The sequence below is a fragment of the Schistocerca nitens genome, chromosome 4 (assembly GCF_023898315.1).
Source record: "Schistocerca nitens isolate TAMUIC-IGC-003100 chromosome 4, iqSchNite1.1, whole genome shotgun sequence".
Lineage (NCBI taxonomy): Eukaryota > Metazoa > Arthropoda > Insecta > Orthoptera > Acrididae > Schistocerca > Schistocerca nitens.
The window spans coordinates 297,554,750-297,579,719 of record NC_064617.1 but is presented as its reverse complement, the minus strand read 5'-3'; the positions used below and the strand labels follow the sequence as shown (position 1 = coordinate 297,579,719).

The window sequence follows — 24,970 nt, the reverse complement described above, 5'->3', positions numbered from 1 at the left end:
GGGATACCAACCTGACTTTCACCCACTATAGAGCCCAACACCCAGGAGTGATGGTCTGAGGTGCCATTTATTTTCATACCAGGAAACCTTTTGTTGTCATCCGCAGCATTCTTACAGCACAGCAGTACATCGGTGATATTCTGTGCCCTATTTTGTTACCATTCATGGCAAGCCATCGTGGGCTTACATTTCCACAAGATAATTACTGCCCACACACAGGGAGAGTTCTGTTGCTTGTCTTCATGCTTGCCAAATCCTATCTTGGCCAGCAAAGTCCTCAGATCTCTCCAAAATTGACAATGTTTGTAACATTATGGGCAGGGCCCTCCACTAGCTCTAACATTGCAGCTGGGCAGAATTTAGCCATTGAACTAGCTCAGGATTCTGACACTAACATGCCGGGCAGAATTTAGCACACTATCCTTCAGGAGGACATCCAAGAACTCTATCAATGAAAAGATGAGTAACTGCTTGCACATGGACCAGAGGTGGACCAATGCATTATTGACTAGCTCAATTTGTGAAGTTCATTCTCTTGAATAAATCATCCAACTTTTCTGAAATTATAATCATTTGTTTGTCTGTGTGGGGGTATGGCACACGAAATGTGTTTGCAGACTAGGTCTGGGGGATAGTGTCTGTCTGTTATGTCCTTTATGAGACCTTCAGCATATTGGGCAAGGGAGCTGCCATCTTTACAAATATGTCATCCCCGGGTAGCTAGACTGTATAAGAGTTTTTTTTTTTTGGTGTGGAATGGATGGCAACTGTCAAAATGCAGATACTGTTGGTGGTTGGAGAGTTTAATATGGGTGGCGACCTCAGAGAGGAGAGGGTCAATTTCAGAAAAATTGGATGATATATTCCAGAGAAAGAACTTCACAAATTAAGCAAGCCAATAATGCTTTTGTCCACCTCTGGCCCAAATGCAAGCAGTTAATGGCCTTTCATTGGTTGATAGAGTTCTTGGATGTTCTGTTGAGGGATATCATGCCAAATTTTGTCCAGTTGGTATGTTAGATTGTCAACACCCCAAGATGGTCAGATGGCCTTGGCCATAACACTCCAAATGTTATCAATTGGTGGCATGCTGGTTTGAGAAGGACAAACTAAAGTGGAGAGGAGGGAAGTTGTTAAGGTTGTGAAGGAATGAGGATTGGCTGTCTTGTCCCTCAGTTCAGATCATGAAGATATCATCAATGAACCTGAAAGTGATCAGGGGATTGGGGTTTTGGGTGGCTAGGAATGTTTCCTCTAGATGGCTCATAAACAGGTTGCATAGGAGGGTGCCATGCAGGTTCCCATGGCTGTGTCATGGATTTCTTTCTATACCTTCAGTTCAAAGGAGAAGTAGTTGTGTGTTAGATGCAGTTAGTAAGGTGGATGAGGAATGAGTTAGTGGGTTTGGAGTCTGAAGGATATTAGAAGATGTACTGTTCAATAATGGCAATATCATGGACATGAGAGATATTGGTGTATAGGTAAGTGACAACAACAGTAAAGACCCATGAGGTAACGTGGTGGAGAGTCAGTAAAGGAAGTGGTTGGTATCATTGATGTGGGAGGCTACATTTTGGGCAACAGGTTGGGTGTTGGTCAATGAGGGCTGAAATTCTTTCAGTGGGAGCACAATAACCAGTTACAATGGGGTGATCCAGGATTGTTATGTTTGTGGATTTTGGAAGGCATGTAGAAGGTGGTTGTGTGGGTTGGGGGTAAGGAGGGAAATGGCTCAGGGAAGAGGTCCAGGGAAGGACCTAAGAACTTAAGGAGGCATTGGAGGTTATGTTGGACGTCTGGGAGGGGATCACTCTGCTAGAGTTTATAGGTGGGGAATTCAGACAATTCACAGAGGACTTCTGCCAGGTAATCATTGTGATTCATAATGACAATGGTGGAACTTTTCTCTGCAGGTTCAGAATCTGTTTTGAGGCTATGTGTGGTTGTCCTCTCTTCTGCAGAAAGGTTAGTGTTCTTTGGAAGGGACCTGGGGAAGGATGGTGAGGCTGAGCTGGAGGTAAGGACTTCCTGGCAGGTGACCAGTGGTGGTTAGGTCGAATGGGGGAGGATAATGGTTGAATGGTGGTATGAACAGGGAGAAGCAGGGTTCAATGCTGGGAGTAGGTTGGCTTTGGTTGGAGGGATTGGTGGTAAGGACATGTTTCCATTGCAGTAATCGGGAGAAGGAGAGTAGATCTTTGACAAGCCTAGTGTAGTTAAATTTGGGTGCAGGCCTAAAGGTGAGGCTTTTGGATTGGACTGAATCTTCTATGGGGCTGGGGATTTTGGTGGAGAGGTTAACAACAGTGTTCTGGGATTGTTCCAGCTCTACATTTAGTGGAGTATTGAAAGGGAACTCTGAGGGGTGTGGCAAGTTGAAAAGGTCAGCTATGTGAGGGCTGGGTGCTGTGAGGGGTTGAGGAGCGGGAACACTGTGGGTAGCATAGGCTGTGGGCAGTGAAGCCCCAAGGTGATAGTAGGATGTCAGCAGACCAGATAACTTATGGAGGTGGTGCATCAAATGCTCTTCCAGGTGCTGGAGCACAAGGGTTTCAGTTCCAGAGATGTGATTACACACTAGCAGTATCTTTTGGAAGGAGCAGAGGTGGGTTCTGGGATGTATGTGCCAAGTAGATGTGTAGGTTTGTGAGGGACAGGGACTGACAGTATCTGTTAGGCTGTTGGGGGTGGAAGAATTCCATAGTTTAGTGAACCTTTAAGGAACAGGAAGTAAGATTAGGTTTTAGCCGGGGAAAGGGATTCTTTTCTGAATTGGTACAGAAAGATGGAGCAGGGATCCATTGTGGCAAGGATGGTGTTGGGGGAACTGGAAGTCACATTGGAAATAAGCAAAAGAATGTGTTTGGTGGTATTGAGGGAGCTGGTTAACACAAAAAGACATGTAAAAATACATATAGACAAACAAAAACAAGCAAAAATAATTCAAATATATACATTAATTTGAAAACACATAAGAAAACAGACAAAAATGTTTAAAAAACCCGTGGAAAAAAGACTGAACAGATGAGGTATGGGAATATACACATATTGGAATAAGGGAAGAGAGAGAGAGAAGGGCAAGAGGGAATTGGTTAGGTTAAAGTTCACAATTTCATGTGGCCAACAAGCAACCACCAACAATATCTGAATTTGCACAGCTGCTATCCCTTCACACCAAAAATCCCTCCCTCCCTCCCTTCCAGCCAGGCCACCCAGGGATGCCATATCTGTAGTGACAGCAGCTCCCTCCCCCAACATGCTGAAGGTCTCACAACGGCCTTCAGAGACACATACTGTCCCCAAAACCTAGTTCATGCCATGTCCCCACACATCCCCAATCCTTCCACCATCCAAAAAAAAAAAAACCAGCTACAAAGGATCGCCCCCTTCATCACCCAATAAAACCCCTGACTGGAACAACTGAACCAAACCCCTGACTGGAACAACTGAACCACATCCTTCATCAGGGCTTTGATTATGTATTGTCATGCCCTGATATGAGGCAGATCCTGCCAAATATCATTCCCATCCCTCCTAAAGTGGTGTTCCATTTTGCACCAAACTTCTGCAACACCCTAGTCCATTCCTATGCCACTCCCAGTCTCCACCCCTCGTGACAGGGATCATATTCCTGTGGAAACCGAGGTGCAAGACCTGCCCAATTCACCCACCCAGCACTTTCTATTCCAGTTCGGTCACAGGCTTAGCCTACCCAATCAGAGGCTGGGCCACCAGTGAAAACAGCCATGTCATGTATCAGTTCTGCTGCAATCATCACTCAGATTTTCATTTTTCTGTGGCTACCAACTAGCTATCCACCAGGATTAATAGCCACTACCAAACTGTGGCCAAAACATAGTGGACAACCCTGCTGCACAACATGCAGCTGAACATAATATGCCTGATTTCAATGGCTGCTTCACAAACTGGTCCATTTGGATCCTGCCCTCCACCACCAGCTTTTCTGAACTTCACTAATGGGAGCTATCCTTACAATACATTCTCTATTACCAAAATCATCCCAGCCTCAGTCTACAGTAACCTATTGCCACACACCCTCCAGCCAAGAATTTCTGTCCCCCCCCCCCCCCCCCTGTGCCATCATTTCCTCTTACTCACATCCCCTCACCCTCGTTGTGGACTGCTCTCTGACATTGTATCCACTGATCTCGTCCCCTTCACTGCTCCTATCATTTCTGCTCTCTTTTTTTCCCCTCCCTCCCCCATAGCCTCCCAAAGCTGAGCCAGGTAGTCTTGTCTGCCACCTTTAGTCTCTACATACTCTGTCTGGCAGCACTGCCATTTGATGTATTTCAGTTCCAGTCAGGTCTGAGCAGCTTGAGATAGTGACCATGTGGACATAAGGTGTGCTTGGTTGTGTGAATGTGTGTGTGTGTGTGTTTTTCTTTTCTGATGAAGGCTTTGATCAAAAACTTAATGTGTAACTGCTGTAGTGTCAAAACAAGATACATCCAGGTCAAAAGCACCACAGGCACAATAATGCAAGCTGGTGCCAGTGCCTTAGAGACTTACCACTTGTGCAAGTGCCACTAGCACCATGGGCAACACTGATGATGAAGATATTGACTTTGTACAATTGCCAGCCGAGTACAATCTGCCAACGACTGGATGACAACAGACAGAAGGCTACTTTGAAGGTAGACTTTGGCCAATTCTCAGATGAGTACAATCCGTCAATGACTGGATGACAACAGACCAAGCCTACTCAGGAGATAGAAGAGCAGCTCCTGTCCCCTTGGTTACAGATCATTGTCCAGGGCTGACTTAGACAGGGAATGTCATTTAGTGAACTCTTAGAAGTGAACAGACAGTTGTTCTAAATTGCATTTTCCATGTACAGTGAAGTATACCTACAATTATTTGCACTTGGCCATTGAGGGCCTTTTTGTGCTATATTAAATGCAGTGTTACTGACTTTATTATTCAACAAGTCACAAAGATAAGTAAACCTTTTAACTCATTTGTGTGACTTTTGTTACTCTTTTGTTGGAGCATTGTAGAACCTTTGTTCTCCTATCCTGTTATCTGACCCTGGGACATAGCTGTGTAATAGTGGCAGGAAGAAATTGTCTTAGCAGTGTGCTGCACCAGAAACCATTTCATGAACCCACAAACTTGGTCTTCCATAACTACAGTGGCAATTCAGCTTCCACAGCAGCAGGGACAAGGCTTTTACAAAACTGGCAATGAGGGTTTACAAAAGTAACAATCTCTTCATTGTGCCTGTCTGCAACTTAATGTGCCATCTTTATGGGGAGTAACGCTCTATCCTTCCCATAATTGTAAATGTTCAACGTATAGCATTCTGAATGTTTTGTAAGTGTTTTAGCAAGCTCTGTATTATTTAAATTCAAAATTATTTATACTGTACTTACACTAAACTGATGAAAAATAAGTTTTCTGGTTTCTACACACCCTTCAAAAAGTAACAGCTGATAACTAAAAATTTTGACTTAGCGTTGGCATCTTTTACTGGAATGTTGTGGAAATTGACAACCTTAACTTACCAATGAGGCTTACTTATAAATACAAACGTATCAAAATAAATGGGTTATGAACATATCAGTTTCATTTTATCTTTTCATTCATCTGGATACCTTGGAATTTTATGCATAGTGTCGTATTTTGATTATTTAATCACATTTATTTGAAACTTCACAATAAGAGTCTGTGTAACATAATCATTAAACTGCTAGCTATAATGAAGTTGTAAGCAAGAAAGATATTATCTTGGCTGTAATTATTATTGTTGAGTTCTGATCTTGTTTAGTACGCTTGTGTAATCAGCAAGCATTACAGTACTTCAACAGGTCTTTAATATATTTCAGAAGTCACATGGGTAGAGTAAGAACAGGAAAGGACTAATTACTGAAGTTTGTGGTACAATAATTTCATGTTCTCCAATATTATACATAATTTTATTGCTGTACTGCAATTTGTTAATATTATGAAAGGTGTTTTCTGTTGTGGAACCAAGACTACATCTACCCAAAGCTTAACATCATATCCTTATATTCTGCATCAACAGCCTCAGTTACATATTTGAAATCTATATATGAATGTATATGTCATTATGGTACAGTAATCTATGACAGATTATAGATTTCAAATTTATATGTAAGAATTATCTAAAAATGTTTAGGTTATTCATTTCCATTGCCTTTCTTCTATTTTTGGGTATCATTTTATTTACTATGCCATAGTCACTATTAGTATTGTTATTAAATTATAGAACTAGTGTTTCAAGAACATTCAACTTAAAAGCTGTAAAATGATGTCTGTGTGTGCACATAATATCCGAAATTGACAGATTAGGTAATGAAATCAAATCAATATGGAATATTGTTAAAAGAGGGTCAGGGAAACAATCCACAGAAGATGCCTTTATTTATGTTAAAGAGAGTGGAAGTATTGTAATAAACAGTTCATGCGCAGCAGATTTTTTAATAATTGGAATATAGGGGAGTAAATTAGTGAAAATAGTTCTGAAGAGAAAACAAAACAGTGCACTGAAGAAGCAATACAGAGACGAATCAGTGAATTAAAATTTAATCTCACATCGCTATCTGAAGTACGTGATCATCACGAACTCTAAAAAGTCATATGAGGTGGATAATATCTTCAATATAACATTAAAATGTGGTGTGGCCGAGCGGTTCTAGGTGCTACAGTCTGGAACCGCGCGACCGCTACGGTCGCAGGTTCAAATCCTGCCTCGGGCATGGATGTGTGTGATGTCCTCAGGTTAGTTAGGTTTAAGTAGTTCTAAGTTCTAGGGGACTGATGACCTCAGAAGTTAAGTCCCATAGTGCTCAGAGCTATTTGAACCATTTTTTTAAAATGTGAAACACTCGTAGACACTTATGGTAAGTATCATTAACTCAGGGTGTTTTCCCAGAGAGATTTAGATATGCCATTTTAAACCACTCTATAAAATGTGTGGCTCTACAGATCGCAGTAACTACTGCCCAATGTCATTACATCATTTTCTAAAATTTACAATTTAGATTTCAAAATGGCCATTCTACTGAGTTAGCTATTTACACATTTTCTGAGCTTAAAATAAAATCCTTAAATGATAAAATATCACCAACTGCATCATCTGGGACGTATTAAAACCATTTTATTGTATCAGTGATTATATTCTATTAGAGAATTTGAATTTTTATTTGATACATAGTTCAGAAAATGACTGGTTTAGTTCTTATTTAAGAATCAGAATGCAGAAAGTTACTGTAGGCTGTTCAAGTAATACAAAGAGGGTGCCAGATAATCTGTGTAGGGAGAAATTTCAATGGGAGATCCACAGGGTTCCATCATTGGCCAACTATTGTTCTTGCTTTTTGTTAATGATCTGCCATTCCATTTGCATGAAGCAGAATTATTCCTGTTTATGAACGATATAAGCATTGTTGTGAAACTGAATTAAGAAGCATTAACATAGGAAATGGTAAATGGTTCATGGAGAGATGAGAGGAGAGGAGAGCAAGGAAGGGGATAGGCTAGTGAAGCACTGGGACTAATGAAAGTGAGGCCAGAGGATTACTGAAAAGTAGGGTAAGTTGTAGGGAGAGTTCTTATCTGCACAATTCAGAAAAGCTGGTGTTAGCAGAAACAATACAGATGACAGACTGTGAAGCAGTTATTAAAGTTAAATGCATCATCTTGAGTGGTCCAGCTGTGTATTGGCCACATTTTGGCATTGACAATTTATTTGGGCAGACAGCTTGTTTATTTTCATGCCCACAAGTAATGTGGTATAGTGGTTGTAGCTAAGGTTACAGACCACATGGCTGCTTTCATAGGGGGCTCTGCCTTTGATTGAGTAGAAGATGCCAGTGACAGAACTGGAGTGGGTGATAGTGGAAGGATGTATGGGACAGGTCTGATCTTGCATCTGGGTCTGTTGCAGAGATATGAGCCATGAGGCAAGGGGTAGGTAGAAGGGGTAGAGCAGGAGTGGAAAAAGATATTGTGTTGGCTTGTTAGGTGGCAGAATACTACTGTGGGATGGGTGAGAATATAGTTGGGAGGATATTTCTCATTTAAGGGCAGGATGAGAGATAGTTGAAAACCTGATGGAGAATGTGATTCAGTTAATTCAATACTGGGTGGTATGGAATCACAAGAAATATGTTCCTTTGTGGTCAGATGGTATATAGGGGATGGTAGGTGACTGGAAGATCTTTTTCTGGACAAGGTTGGGAAGCTGTGAAGGCCTTATTAGCCTCTTGATCTATTTGGAAGGGCACTGCTCATCTCTACAGCCATGACAACCATAGGTGGCTAGCCTATATAGAAGGGATTTTGTGATGTGGAATGGGTGGTAGCTTTCAAAGTGGAGGTACTGTTGATGGTTGGTAGGTCTGATGTGAAAGCAGGTAGCCATTCTCGAGGTGGAGGTTGACACTGAGGAAGGTGGCTTATTGGGCTCAGGAGGACCATGTGAAGCAAATGGGTTGTCATCAGTAGTGTCTTTTATATTTGAGGGCAGGTAACAGGTAATAGCCTGCAGGTGCTGGTCCACAAGGGCAGAGATTCTCATTGTGGAGGCACAATAATCAGCCATAATGGGGTGTCCTGTGTGAAGTAATTTATTAACTTTTAGGAAGCATGTAGAAGGTAGGTAGGAGCATGGGGAGCAGTGGGGTTGAGGAGAGAGGTAGACTCAGGCAAGGGATTCTGGGTTGAACCTAAGGATTGGAGGAGGGACTGGAGATCCTTCTGGACATCTGGAATGGGGTCATTGTGGCAGTGCTGGTAGCTGGCAGAGTCGTCCCATCAGTTAATCCCTGTGGTTCAAAACCACAGTGGTGGAGACTTTGTTGGCAGATAGGATTATAATTGGGATCAGTTTTTAGGCAGTGGATTACAGTCATTCTTTCTCTCTTTTGAGGGATTTATGGAATGATGATGAGAAAAGGTTCAAAGTAAGGAAATTCTGGAAAATCTAAGGGGAGGATTTGGAGCCAGTGAAGATGGACACAGTTGGATGGAGGAGTAAACTGAGTCAGGCATCACCTACAAACAAATCCGTGGTATAGTAAAGGGCAACCGCACCGCACCATCCTACGCCAACCTATTCGTGGGCAATCTACCTGCGCCTTCTGTGAGCAGTGCCCTACCAACTGAGCTACTGACCCATCCTCACAGGTTTACTTCTGCCAGTATCTCATCTCCTACCCTCCCAACCTTCACAGAAGCTCTCCTGTGAAACTTGCAAGATTAGCACTCCTGAAAGAAAGGACATTGTGGAGACATGGCTTAGCCACAGTCTCGGGGATGTTTCCACAATGAAATTTTCACTATGCAGTGGAGTGTGCTGACTGAAACTTCCTGGAAGATTAAAACTGTGTGCTGGACTGAGACTCAAACTCAAGATCTTTGCTTTCATGAGAGTGTTCTACTGATTGAGCTACTGAAGCACAATCCATGATCTGTCCTCACAGCTTTACTTCCACCAGTACAGTTTTAATCTGCCACAAAATTTTGTATCAGTGCACACTCCACTGCAAAGTGATTCTGGAAATATTGAAAACATCTCCCATGCTGTGGCTTAGCGATGTCTCCACAATATCCTTTCTTGTAGGAGTGCTTGTCTTGCAAGTTTTGCAGCAGAGCTTCTGTGATGTTTGGAAGGTAGGAGACAAAGTAGTGACAAATGTATGCTGTGAGGATGAGTGGGGTGTCATGTTTGGGTAGGTCAGTTGGTAGAGGAGTTACCCACAAAAGGCAAAATTCATTAGTTCAAGTCTCAGTCCTGCATACACTTTTAATTTGCCAGGAAGTTTCAAATCAGTGCACATTCCACTGCAGAGTGAACTCTGGTCCAAGATGCCAGAGCTGACGGTCATATGTGCATGAGGTATGCTTGCTTGTGTGAATGAATGATATGTGTTCTCTCTTTTCGATGAAGGCTATGGCCAAAAGCTTATGTGTAAGTGTCTTTTAATTGTGTTTGTCTGCAGCTTAACTTGTTGTCTTTATAGCAGAAAGAGTATTTCAAGTGAACAGGCAATTTTTGCATTGGTGGAAGATATATTAAAGTCCCTAAACAAGAACAGTTCACCAGTGAGTATCTTCTGTGAACTGACTACAGCCTGTGATTGTGTGGGTCATCAACTGTGTTAGAGAAAACCCAGCAGTATGGCACCAAAAGCCAATTAGGTAATATGATGAGATGCTATCTTAGTAACAGGAAGCAAAAAGTAACCTTAGTAGCTGTTGATTGAAAATTGAGAGTAGCTGTTGTGTCAGATTGGGGTGTTATCATCATGGTATCAATCATGGTTTTGTTCTGGGTTCTTTATCGTGTTTGATTTATGCTAACGATCTGCCTGCAGCTATGAATAGTGTTGAGTGCAAATTTCCCATTTTTGCAGACAACACCAGCCATTTTATCAAATATCTTTAACTAGTTTAGTGTTAACTTTCTGGCAACTTAAGCAAGACAAATTTTATGTCATTTAGATCAAGTCACAAAACCTAGAGTAATACTCAATGAAACTAAGTAACCAACAGTTATGGAGAGTTGACAGGACCAAGTTCCTTGGCATTACACTTGTGTGCAAACTAAACTGGGAACAGCACATGCATATAACAATGAACAGAATGAGCTCAGCAGCTTTCACATTAAGAAAGTGCTCTCATATCGGAGACCAAACGCTCAAAAAGGCAAATTATTCACACAAGGTGGTGCACTGGACTCACAGAAGATGATGGCTCAAACCCACATATGGCCATTCAGATTTAGGTTTTCCATGATTTCCCTAAATTGCTTCAGGCAAATGCCAGGATGGTTCCATTGATAGGGCACGGCAGATTTCCTCCCCCCTCCTTCCCTAATCAGATGGGGCTGATGACATCATTGTTTGTTCCCCACTCCCAAACCAACCAACCAACCAAAGTCAGCTTATTTTGCTTATGAGGAATGCTTATCATGTCACATGGAATTATATTCTGGGGAACTCTCCTATTGCTTATATATATATATATATATATATATATATATATATATATATATATATATATATATATATATATATATATATATATATATATATATACAAAGATGATGTGACTTACCAAATGCAAGTGCTGGCACATCGACAGACACACAAACGAACACAAACATACACACAAAATTCAAGCTTTCGCAACAAACTGTTGCCTCATCAGGAAAGAGGGAAGGAGAGGGAAAGACGAAAGGATGTGGGTTTTAAGGGAGAGGGTAAGGAGTCATTCCAATCCCGGGAGCGGAAAGACTTACCTTAGGGGAAAAAAAGGACAGGTATACACTCGCACACACACACATATCCATCCACATATATACAGACACAAGCAGACATATTTAAAGTTTTCAAAACTTTAAATATGTCTGCTTGTGTCTGTATATGTGTGGATGGATATGTGTGTGTGTGCAAGTGTATACCTGTCCTTTTTCCCCCCTAAGGTAAGTCTTTCCGCTCCCGGGATTGGAATGACTCCTTACCCTCTCCCTTAAAACCCACATCCTTTCGTCTTTCCCTCTCCTTCCCTCTTTCCTGATGAGGCAACAGTTTGTTGCGAAAGCTTGAATTTTGTGTGTATGTTTGTGCTCGTTTGTGTGTCTGTCGACCTGCCAGCACTTTCATTTGGTAAGTCACATCATCTTTGTTTTTAGATATATTTTTCCTACGTGGAATGTTTCCCTCTATTATAACCATATCATTAATTTGAACCCAACAATTACGTTTGTTATTGTCGCTGTTGCATTTCGAAATCTTTCCTGTCGTCTTATTTTCTCTTATGTTCTCTTTCTGTTTTTTCCAGTAATCTCACTTTGTATTCACCTTCCGCTTTTCACCGTAATCAACTATACAATTTTATCCCGCCTATATATACTCAATAATACGTAACCCACTTCCAAACCATAACCAAAAAAATTTTATTTTCCGCTTTCAACACTACCGCTGCTATAAAATCCACCGTTTCTAGTTCAATAACAGCTGCTTTCACGTATTAAACAACCATTTCGGCCAGTTCTAATAACTTTCACTTTATTTCCACTTCCGTTTTTCGCACATCACTGATCATTTTAGCCGCTCCCCACAGGTTTTAACGTCATTATTTCTTCGTCAGACAATTTTTAGCCCCATTTTCGTAATCTTTCACCACAATACCACTCCTTTTAATACGTTTTTTCGAAATTTTCCCGAATTTCTCCGTCCTTTAACGTGTTTTAGCGGCAACACAACCACCTAACCCGAAAACTTTAAATATGTCTGCTTGTGTCTGTATATGTGTGGATGGATATGTGTGTGTGTGTGCGAGTGTATACCTGTCCTTTTTTCCCCCTAAGGTAAGTCTTTCCGCTCCCGGGATTGGAATGACTCCTTACCCTCTCCCTTAAAACCCACATCCTTTCGTCTTTCCCTCCCCTTCCCTCTTTCCTGATGAGGCAACAGTTTGTTGCGAAAGCTTGAATATATATATAAATAGAAAGAAACATTCCACATGGGAAAAATATATTAAAAACAGAGATTCCACGACTTACCAAACGGGAAAGCACTGGTAGATAGGCACAATAAAAAAAACACACAAACACACACACAAAATTTCGAGCTTTCGCAACCCCCGGTTGCTTCGTCAGGAAAGAGGGAAGGAGAGGGAAAGATGAAAGGATGTGGGTTTTAAGGGAGAGGGTAAGGAGTCATTCCAATCCCGGGAGTGGAAAGACTTACCTTAGGGGGAAAAAAGGACGGGTATACACTCGCACACACACACACATATCCATCCACACATATACAGACACAAGCAGACTAAATATGTCTGCTTGTGTCTGTATATGTGTGGATGGATATGTGTGTGTGTGCACGAGTGTATACCCGTCCTTTTTTCCCCCTAAGGTAAGTCTTTCCGCTCCCGGGATTGGAATGACTCCTTACCCTCTCCCTTAAAACCCACATCCTTTCGTCTTTCCCTCTCCTTCCCTCTTTCCTGATGAGGCAACATTTTGTTGCGAAAGCTTGAATTTTGTGTGTATGTTTGTGTTTGTTTGTGTGTCTGTCAACCTGCCAGCACTTTCATTTGGTAAGTCACATCATCTTTGTTTTTAGATATATAAAACAGAGGGAAACATTCCACGTGGGAAAAATATATATAAAAACAAAGATGATGTGACTTACCAAACGAAAGTGCTGGCAGGTCGATAGACACACAAACAAACACAAACATACACACAAAATTCAAGCTTTCGCAACCAATGGTTGCTTCGTCAGGAAAGAGGGGAAGGAGAGGGAAAGACGAAAGGATGTGGGTTTGAAGGGAGAGGGTAAGGAGTCATTTCAATCCCGGGTGTGGAAAGACTTACCTTAGGGGGAAAAAAGAATGGGTATACACTCACACACGTGTCTGTATATGTGTGGATGGATATTTGTGCGTGTGCGAGTGTATACCCGAACTTTTTTCTCCCTAAGGTAAGTCTTTCCGCTCCCGGGATTGGAATGACTCCTTACCCTCTCCCTTAAAACCCACATCCTTTCGTCTTTCCCTCTCCTTCCCTCTTTCCTGATGAAGCAACCGTGGGTTGCGAAAGCTTGAAATTTGTGTGTGTGTTTGTGTTTGTTATTGTTTCTATCAACGTACCAACGCTTTCGTTTGGTAAGTTACAGAATCGCTCAGAAAAAGTGATTACAGTCATATGCAGAGTAATCCAAGAATATCCTGTTACAATTTACTTAGCCAGCTATCAATACTTAAATACTACTGCTTCTCAATACATTTTTTTGTCTAATGTGCTTCTCTGTAAATAAGCCAGCAGAATCACTCATTCTACTCTGTTAAAAAATTTATGAAAGAGAGCTTATCTTCAGTGTAATACAATTATACAGTTTCATGACTGCAGAATGTTAATACAACTATTTTATGTAGATCTTGTTATTTCACTCATTCATTTTGTGGTGTGGGTACATAATTTTATTGTATATGTATTGCTGAACTGATCACCTAGTAATATGATAACTATATCTGCCAAAATGTTCTGAATACATCGCTATTGAAGAGTGAAGATAATTTTTCAAATGTTATATTACATTGCTAAACTGACTGCTGTATAACACCAACGATGTCTTAAACTGTTATAAACCTGTTGCTATTTAAGAATAAAAGTAATAATCATTTATTGTTTTATTTGTAGTACTACAATATCTGTTGAGTAGTAAATACAATGAGTAGTTAATATACATGTAAATTTATGTTACCATAATCATAACAAATTCCACATCCATGGTGAACTCGTTACTATATGAATTCATGGAACATGGAAAAAATAAATAAATCATTCAAATTCATAACAGTTCACATGTAATGGTATGAATGATAGATGTTGACTATATAACCAATTTTTACAACATTCTTGTACAAACATAATTTTGTACAACTCATAACAACTGCCTGGTTCTAACAGTAAAGATGATTAACAACATAATGATAGTGCACAAAACTATTGTAAATTAAAATTACGAATATATTAGAAGAACGTTACCTGACACCAGGTTTCGATCCCAGACTCCTTCTATCTGTTCTGTGATGAGGACAGTGCATGTCAGAATTGTAGCAAGGAAATAAATCATCCTAATGGAATACAAAGCATTATATTTACTAAACATATAAGGGTCCCAAAAATTACAAGAACAAATAGTAATTGGTTTAAAACAATCTTCAGATAACCATCTCATACTGCCATTTAAATTTCTAACAAATGAGTTACTATCATGATTTGTTTCAGTACTTACGAGTACATAATCCCGGGAGCAAGAAATCCTGCATATGTTAGATCTTTGGAACCATGTACAGGCTTGTTGAACTGGAAATGGAAAGATAAGAATGAAAGGCAATCTCAGTAAACATAAATTAATATGTTTTTGCAAGAGGTGCCAACTGTGCAGACAGTGATGAATGTTTTTTGAGATAGAACACATGTAATATATATTTGTTTTTGTGCTAGTGGTGCAACAGTACTTGTCTTACCTTAATTGCTAGACTGATAGTGGTAGTACAATTTACTGAGAACGAAGGTCACCAGACCTTACACAATTAGATTTTTGTTTATGGTGTTGGGTAAAGTCTGAGGTGTACAAATAAAAGGTGAGTAAGCTAGATGAACTGCTTAATCATGTTGTGGATGCTGCTGCACTCATTAGGAAATGTACAGAGACACAACAGACAGGCAACACATTTTTCCAAGAGTACATAAATGTAATGAAGTTGGCAGCAGGATATTTGAACATTTTTGTGAACTGTGCAACAGTTATGCTTGGATGTGAATGTGTTAAAAATATGTATTTTTCAATTGATACTTTATAAAACGCATGTTGTAATGTTAACTAACTGTGGTACGGTGTAAATTTGACAATGTACTGAAATATACATAAAATAAATAACAATGATGGAGGTGTCTCAGGTCCCCAGCCGGGTGGTAGCATTGATATAATGCACCATTTTGGGAAGTGTCATACCACCCATCTACTTCACCAGAAGATGGGTAGTACGACACTTCCTGAAACATCACAATATATCAATGCTACCACCTTGCTGGTGACCCGAGAAACCTTCGTCAGCAGTGTATGCCAGGGAAGCCTACAGTCAAATAAATAACAATGTTTTATATCTTGGAAAGGATTTGTAATAGAGCATATGTCCATTTAAAGCTTTTTTCTTCAAATCATTGTTTTTTCATATCCTTGAACATTGACCAATCCTCTTGGGACACCCTATATACCAGCCCACCATTCTGAGATAAACAGCATATGTCAGATTTGTAATGAGGGGATAAATCATTCTATTGGAATACAAAGCATTATGATTACCAAACACATAAGTGTCTCAACTATTACAAGGACAAATCCTACATGTAATATGTCATTTTCCCAACATCATCTCCTATATACGATTTTTCAGTACTGTTTTGAAAACAAACAATTATTATATTAAAGCAAATTATATGATCTCAGCTGCTAGTTATGATGCAGTGGGGATTAATGTTAAATGCTGGTTAGAATAACTCTAACAAGCAAACAAGTCACAGTTGCACAATAATATTTTACCCATGTCTGAAGAAATATCATAACAAACTAAAGTACCGTTTTCTGGTAATATGCTGTAACTAAAAGCAAAGTTAAGAACAGATTATCTTTTATATTTATAAAGGAAGTTCTGCCCAAAGACTGAGAATAAAATCTGAATTGTTATGCAATTACTCTTGTATTTCTGGACTACTGCTCTGTTATCAAGTCTTAGAATTTAACAGGAATTCCCATCTGAATCTACTTCTTTCATTTTACATAGTAGACTATACTTTTTTCTAGAAATAAGTTATAATAATGAAATAAGTTACAATAATTTAACAGAAATTTCCATTGGAAACCATTTCTTTCATTTTGATTCAGAGGTGTGAAGTAAGTTATAACTGCTAGAGAATAATTCTATACTAGGCCTACAAAATATGACAAATTGCTAAACATTACTGATCACATACATTACAAAGAATTTTTCAGTGTAAAGTGAGCTTATATTTGCTATAAGTACTCTAATAAATTATGCAGATGACTTTATCAATCAAGTGAGTAATGGTGCTTACATGCATGGGCAACGTGACATGTCTGTAACTGATTTCACATCTACCAGCAATATCTTTGGCAACTTCTTGATAAACAGAATAGAGCTCTCCTTGAAAGTGAACACCTTTTATCCGATCTGAAAAACAAAAGAAAGATTTGTTGTATCAGTGTGTCATTCCAATAGCAGATTGGAGACAACATGGTGTCGAGTAGAGGCTCCTGAGAAAAGCTAGCCCACATGTGCTAGTAACAAGGGCTCCACAATAAATGCACCACTTTTGACAGTGGTGGGGCTGAGGATGGTAGTTACGTGCCACTGAAACTAGTTGTGTGAGACAATAAAGTCATTCCCAAGATATAGCTGTAGTGGTACTTTTTCTCATAGTTATTAGTCTCTTGGCTGTTCCAAACAAGTTAAACCTTGTCAAAAATTATGAATACACCATTGCTGGATATATGTATGCACATGTATATCAGTTAGTACTGATGAAGGGCATTGTCCTAAAACTTAGCTATCATTTTAATCTAGCTTATGTGTCAGTTGATATATCAAAACATATACAGTGATTGATTACCTTTACTCCCTCCATTATCTGTTTTCTACCCTTGATATTCTGATATTCCATCTTGCAAGTGATAAAGGAAAAGAAGAGCACACACTGTGGTCTATGGCAAGTAATAAATAATATTGTAGAAAAGTATTGTAAATGTACATTTTATTATATTTGATTAGAGTAGGTTATTACTGCAGATCTTACAAGTGAGACCAAATCCACCATGAATGATTCTAGCGATAACCCATAAATAAGGTTAGTGTTATTAGCTAATCAGTTCACTACTCGTGTTCTATAGACCCCTCACAGAAGAGAACATTCAAGGATACAGAATGAGTTAAAATGTACATTAATCGTGGAAAGTATCATTTAATAACTAATTCTGCACTCTGTATTAATAGTAAATTAACACTACCCAGTTACTATCATTGTTTTTACACAAGCTAAACACGGCAAAGTATGAGAGACATACTGAAAGGTGTGAGCAACCTATGCAGTAGCCACCAGAAAAATCGCGGGAGGCGCACATCGGCACGGCGCGTCACGGACGGTAGTTGCCGCAAATAGAGTCCCATCCACCAGAGGGCACGCGAGAATTCGGCCGCGACCTCTGCCAGCGGAACAACAACAACAACTCAGGCAGCACGGGCCGTGCCCAGCCAGTTCACATCGGGCATGCCTATGAGACAGTTCTCGGTCTACTCTGAAGGCGACAGAAAACGTGAACCGTGTTACTACACAATTGGCGACGAGTAGGGTCGTTCTTTCGCGTGTTGCGTCGTTGTTCCGGTTTCGCGGCTTATCCGCGGCATGGAAGATTTAGTGCGGGTTTTGGTTGAGCAGCAGACGGAGCTCATGGCCACCATGAAACAAGTGCTTCCGGCGTTGCTCTCCACGCCGTCTGCTCCGGCGCCGTTTCCTCCTCCCTTTCCCCCGTATGACGAGACGGCGGAGGATTGGGACGCATATAAACATCGCCTTTGGCAGCATTTCCAGGCGTTTCATGTTGCCGATGCGGAGGTATATCGTGCTCTTTTCTTGTCTTGGATATCTCCCTCGATGTATCAAGTTTTGCGGCAGCTAGCGCCGTTGCAGGAACCCTCGTCCTTGTATTTTGACGCATTGTGTTCCTTACTGTCTTCATATTATCGCCGCCGCACGTATGTTGTGGCGGCTAGGGTCGAGTTCTATCAATGCAAGAAACAGCCCCATCAGTCTTACCGGGCGTGGGCCGCTACCCTGCACGGTCTTAGTCGCAAGTGTCATTTGTCACGGAGCAGTCGCGAGAGTCGTATGCCCACGTTATGGTGCGCGACGTCATTGTTCGTTCGGCCCCTGATAGGGAGGTCCGGCAACGGGCCCTGCAGTTAAAAGACACTTCCCTCGAGGAAGTCCTGTCCATTGCTCAATCGTATGAAGTCTCTCACGCCGCCGGTCAACAGCTGGAAGCGTGGTGCGACGTCGCGGCGGTTCAGGGCGGCGCGGCCGCGTCCACTGCGTCCGGGGTGGACGACGTGCGAGCGGTACAATCCGGCCGTTACGGCCACTCCCGCACGGCGCGTAAACAGAATTCCGGCCGCCGGCCCCTGTTGCCGTCCTGTGCGTCGTGCTATATACATCACGATCGGTCAGAGTGCCCTCAGCATTGGGCCGTTTGTCGCAAATGTAATAAAAAAGGACACATTGCTAAAGTTTGCCGCTCAGCCTCGAAAGACTCGAAGGAAGCAGTTACAGAGGACATGGACGTTGACATTCAGGAAGTTTCATCGGGCCAGGCTCCCGACGCATCGGCCCACAAACTCTTTATCGAGGTGTCGGTCCGGTCACGCCGATTACAACTGCAAGTAGATACGGGCGCGGCGGTTTCTTTGTTGAATGCACAAACTTACTCCGACCTTGGGTCGTCCCCGTTTGCCAGTTTACCGGCGTCTACGCGGTAATGGTAAACAGTTCATTCCCCTACTGGGTCAATTCACTACCGACGTGACTTACAAATCAGTCACTCTTACTTTTATTGTTGTCAGTGATGCGAGCTCCGCTAACCTTTTTGGCTTGGATGCCTTTCAAGCTTTCGGGTTTTCTATCACTGACACCGTACAGTTGATCTCCGAAGACGTTCCCTATCAATCATTAGAATCTTTGATCTCTGACTTTCCGGATATCTTTGAGGAGGGCCTGGGGCGTGTTTCAGACTTTGAAGCTCAGTTAACGTTGAAGGCGTCGGCTCGCCCGCGTCTTCTACACGCGAGGCAGATCCCCTTGGCTTTCCGCCCTCAGGTAAAAGAAGAGCTAGACCAGCTGACAGCCCTAGGGGTCGTTCTTCCCATTTCTTCTAGTGAGTGGGCTTTGTCCCTCGTTATTGTCAGGAAACCCTCGGGAAAATTACGTCTTTGTGGCGATTTCAAGGCTACCATTAATTCCCAATTGGTGGTGGACACGTATCCTTTGCCTCGTGCTGATGAATTGTTCTCCGCCGTAGCGGGACGCCAATATTTTCCGAAAATCGATCTTTCGGAGGCTTATCATCAGATACCTCTTGATGAGGACTCCAAACGGCTGGCGGTTGTCAACACCCCGTTTGGCCTTTACCAATACCAGCGGTTGGCCTTTGGAATATCCAGTGCCCCGGCGATATTCCAGCGTTATATTAAGCACGTCATGTCGACAATCCCTCATTGTATTAATTACCTGGACGACATAATTGACACGGGCCGCAGCACGAAGGAACACTTGCACAACCTTCGCACCCTCTTTCTCAAATTCAGGTCTGTGAGCTTGCGTTGCAATCTGTGTAAGTCAAACTTCTTCCAACCGGCCATTGAGTATGTGGGCTACACAATCTCTCGGCACAGAGTCCAGCCGCTAGGAAGTTTGGTCCAAGGTATCATCGACCTTCCGCTGCCCGCTTCGCTGAAGGAGTTACAAGCTTTTTTAGGCAAGATTGCCTATTACCACCGGTTCATTCCCAGGTCTTCCACCATTGCCCGCCCCCTGTACTGCCTTCTGTGCAAGGGTGTTCCTTTGGTCGCCTGCATGCGAGCGTGCGCTCACCTCGTTGAAAGGCCTCCTCACGTCAACGCCGTGTTTGGCTACTTTTGACCCTCATAAGCCGTTGGTCGTGGCTACAGATGCTTCGCAGTATGGGGTAGGGGCGGTCCTGGCCCATCGCAACTCTGATGGTTCCGAGCAGCCACTGGCGTTTGCGTCTAAAACTCTTAGTCCCGCACAGGCCCATTACTCCCAGGTGGAAAAAGAGGCTTTGGCCATTGTCTACGCTGTTACCAAATCTCACCCTTTCTTGTATGGCACGAAGTTTCAGTTAATCACTGACCATAAGCCATTAATATCGTTATTTGGCCCCGCCTCTCAGATTCTGGATAGGGCGGCCCACAGGCTACAGCGCTGGGCCTTGTTCCTCTCTAAGTACCATTATGACATTCATTTTCGCCCTACCGGACAGCATGCCAACGCAGACGCTCTTTCCCGTCTTCCGGTGGGCCTGGATCGTAAGTTCGATCGAGAGGAGATTATGTGTTTTCATTTGGATGTGGCGTCCCGCGAAGCGGTTGATGGCTTCCCGATCACTAGTTCTAGAGTTGCCAGGGAAACGGCAACTGACCCGGTTCTCCGGCAAGTGGTTTGCCTCATTCAGCAGGGGTGGTCATCCCGACCTCCAGGCCGGGCCTCGGACCCTCTTCATAATTATTTTGTTCTACGAGACCGCCTCTCCATCTTGGAAGTAGTTCTCCTTCTGGCTACCGATGATACAGCTCCTCGCGTGGTGTTCCTGCAAGTTTGCGAAGGGAAGTCCTCATGTTATTACATGAGGGGCACTGGGGTGTTTCCCGTACTAAAACCTTGGCTCGCAGACATGTGTACTGGCCCGGTATTGACAGAGAAATTGAGCACTTGGTGGCCGCCTGTTCTCAGTGTGCGAGCCAACAGGCATCTCCCAGGTCAGCGTTCTCTTCATGGCCGCCTGCAACCCAGGCATGGGAACGTGTTCACATCGATTTTGTGGGCCCGTTTCTCAATGGCTATTGGCTCATTGTCATTGATGCTTATTCCCGATTTCCATATGTTGTTCGCTGCTCCTCAACCACTTCAGAGGTTGTAATCCAGGCACTAGCAAAAATCTTTTCTCTGGAAGGTCTGCCAGTCACCCTGGTCTCGGACAATGGATCTCAGTTTATGTCGCAGACCTTCCAAGATTTTTGTAGGCGCTTTGGTATTCGGCATATTTGCTCTCCCCCCTTTCATCCACAATCGAATGGGGAAGCCGAGCGCATGGTGCGCACGTTTAAGACACAGATGAAAAAGTATGTGCACGAATTTCCTGTGGAGGAGGCGTTGACATTTTTCCTGACGACATACCGGACCACACCTATGGGAGAACGCAGCCCCGCAGAGCTCCTCCACGGGCGCCAACCTAGGACTCTGCTGCACCTCCTTCGGCCCGGTCCTCGCCAGTCTTCGCAAAACGGAGTACCCGGCTTTCCACTGGGTATGTCGGTCTGGGCACGTGGGTTGGTCGCAATCCACATTGGATACCGGCGGTGGTCCTGCGCCGAAGTGGCCGCCGGCTCTATACCCTGCAGACAGGGGGACCAAGAGGTACGTCGTCACCAAAATCAGCTTCGTCCACGTTTGGGCCCCCACCCTCTGACCCCTCGGGCACCGGCTTCCCCATTGCCGGCACCTGTGTTGGTTCTCAGGGGACACTACCACCCCTCCCCCCTGTGATTACGCCGCACTGCGATGGCTCTCAGCTTCGGCAGCCTCCAGTCGCTCCAGCACTGGCATCGCCATCATTAGTGATGCCCCAGCGAGAGCCGGCCCCCCTCGCAGGCCCGGTTTCTCAGCAGGCTGGTTCACCTGTGGTCGTCCCTTCCCCATTGTCCCCGCCACTGAGTCTTGATCCTCCCGGGATGGACCAGGATCCAGAGTGCGATGGCCTGTCTCCTGTTCTGTCCCAGGTTCCGGTGGTGGGATGATGGGGGCCTCTTCATGTGGGTCACTTCCAGCCGTATTCGAAGGTTCCGGCTCGAGGGTTGGCGGATCCCCTCGACTGCAGCCTTCCGATGGACGTGCAGGTCGTCACTCCTGCACGACGCTCCACCTTCCGACGCAGTGGATCACAGTGGCTTCACCCCCAAAGGAGGAGTGCAGTAGCCACCAGAAAGATCGCGGGAGGCGCACATCGGCATGGCACATCACGGACGGTAGTTGCCGCAAATAGTCCCATCCACCAGAGGGCACGTGAGAATTCGGCCGCGACCTCTGCCAGCGGAACAACAACAACAACTCAGGCAGCACGGGCCGTGCCCAGCCAGTTCACATCGAGCATGCCTATGAGACAGTTCTCGGTCTACTCTGAAGGCGACGGAAAACGTGAACCGTGTTACTACAACCTATCATTAAAATTCTAATTCCAACAATGTAACAAAAATGACTGCAAGTGTGTAATCTACAGACTTTACACAACATGTTGCTTTATTGTGAAGCCATTGGCATCTATCACAGGCAATAATTACAAAATGGCAGACTTCAAAGTTTCATTTCAACCACATGCTGTTATAGAATCCTTGTTACAGAGGGAAAATGTGCTACTGAATTCACCTTTGACTTCAATGTGCCAGTGGGGGTACCTGCATGGACTCCAGCAGAGTTAGATGTGTGAAACATTTTAAAGATGCAAGCATGAGTATCCATGACAAGCCTCGTAGTGGTGACCTTCGAACTGCCTCCACAGAATGCAACAAAGAAAAATTCTTCACTTAAAACTTCCGGGCTGATAGGCCATGGTCAATGTATAAAACTCTCTCCTGACATTTCGTCTCCAACTGCGAGGGACATCCCCTGATGTAAAGCAGTTCGCCTCTTTACCTCAGAGGGTGTCTCCCGCAGTCGGAGATGAAACGGCAGGGGATAGTTCTCTACATCGATAACGGCCTATCAGCCTGGAAATTTTGAATGAAGGCAATACCGGCTGTGAAAGCCTACATTGTATGAAGGAAAAATTCTGATAGATTTTCTTCAATCAGGACAAACCATAAATGCTGCCTTCTATATCCTGACACTTTTGAAGCTCCATCATGGGAACAGGTTAATGCACATACTCTGTCTGTTTCACTGTGAAGAAGATCATGGCATTTGGGTGGGCAACTCTTCTATATTCCCCCTACTGTCCCAACTTAGTACCCTCTGCTACCATCCTTTTGGTTCTGTTAAGAAACAGAAGCAAGACCAACACTAAAAGACAGTGGAGACTGTTTAGCAAGCAGTGGGTCAGTGTCTTTATGAAGTTGGAGTGGACTTGTACTGTAACAGTGATTTCAGAGTTGCAAGACAATGTAATTTCCACCGAACATTTAGATATAACCTGTACAACAAGCCACATTCATTCAGAAATATTATGAGTTAAGATTTGTATCTACAACTGTTCGTTACAATAAAAACTATAAAATTAATGGAACCTTCATATCACAATTTACTATTACTTGTGAAAGTAGCAACAGTGTTGTTCATCTACAGATAGGTGATGTGCTGACCTCAAAAATGTCAAAGTAGTCATCACAATGGAGTTGTAGGTTCAAAATATGTTGAACTTAAACAGGGCAACAAAATAGTGTCACTGAAGATGGCATATAGGCTGATTCAAAAAGCCTCACACATTTAAAATGTGAATAAAACAAAAAAGTGTTGCAGCTATAAACTTGTTTATTAAGAAATACAAAATTGTATTGAAAACAATTTTTAAACTAAATACTGTGTATTGAGTTGAATTACTCTATGTTAATGTGTGACAACGACACAACTGACAATAGAATTATTGTAAATAAAACCCAGCACCAACCAATAAATCTCCCAGATTTTGATCATCTGTAGTGTTGTCGGTGGTGGTGGTGGTGGTGGTGGTGGGGGGAGTGGAGGGGGGAGGAAAGTGGTGTCTGGAATTTTCATTCTCCACTCTCTTGTGGGTTGGAAAGGGGAGGGGAATTGGAAGATTGAGGAAAGTGGTGTTTGGCACGTTGACTCACCATTCTCCTGTCATGTTCAGTCATTATTATAACAATGAAAACAATCAATTATTGATGAAATTATTTAATAGGATGGATAAAAAATCTACTCACTAAGCAGCAGCAGTGCACACACATAAAAGATGGTTGTAATTGGTAAGCTTTCGGAGGCAGTGGGCCCTAATTCAGGGTTGAAGGGGAAGGAAGAGGGGTGAAGGAAAAGGATTGGTCAGGGGAGACACAATGTGGGATGAGAAGGAAAGACTCTTTCCTTCTCATCCCGTACAATAAGTCTCCCCTGACTCGCAGATCTAGGTGACTTTCCCAAAATCTACGCATTTTCCTAGACCTCTCCAGTCTTCCTTCACCCTTCTTCCTTCCCCTTCAACCATTCTGCCTGAAAGAGGAGCCACTGGCTCCAAAAGCTTGCCAATTACAAAAGGCTTTTATGTTGTGTTCCGCTATCGCTTGGTGAGTAGATTTTTTTATCTATCCTATTAAATAATTCAGTCATTATTATGTTTTTCTCAGGAGCTCATCACATGTACACAGTTGAAATGTTTTAAAAAAGCATCAATTCGCTGATTACAATGAAGAGAGCTCTCACATAAGTATTGCTATTCTACATGGTGAAAATGTCCCTGATAAGATTTTCTTGCAGTAGGTCAAGAATTTCTGAAAAAGGAATTCAACACTGGAGGGGAAAAAAAAATTGTCTTGCCAACCTACAAGTGCTCACACTGGGCATACTGAGGCTATAAGAAATTCTGTTTTGCAG

General features: G+C 42.8%; 1 protein-coding gene across 1 annotated transcript in view; it reads right to left on the bottom strand.

Annotated features, from left to right (window-relative positions):
- The window catches only part of LOC126253311 (ABC transporter G family member 23-like), a 591,420-nt gene that overhangs the window by 45,829 nt on the left and 520,621 nt on the right, over positions 1-24,970 (bottom strand). Inside the window, exons 14-16 of the mRNA XM_049954545.1 lie at positions 16,640-16,755; positions 14,796-14,866; positions 14,546-14,634 (exon numbers count right to left, since the gene is read on the bottom strand). Of these exons, the coding sequence (XP_049810502.1) occupies positions 14,546-14,634; positions 14,796-14,866; positions 16,640-16,755 (276 nt within the window). The remainder of the gene's footprint in view (positions 1-14,545; positions 14,635-14,795; positions 14,867-16,639; positions 16,756-24,970) is intronic.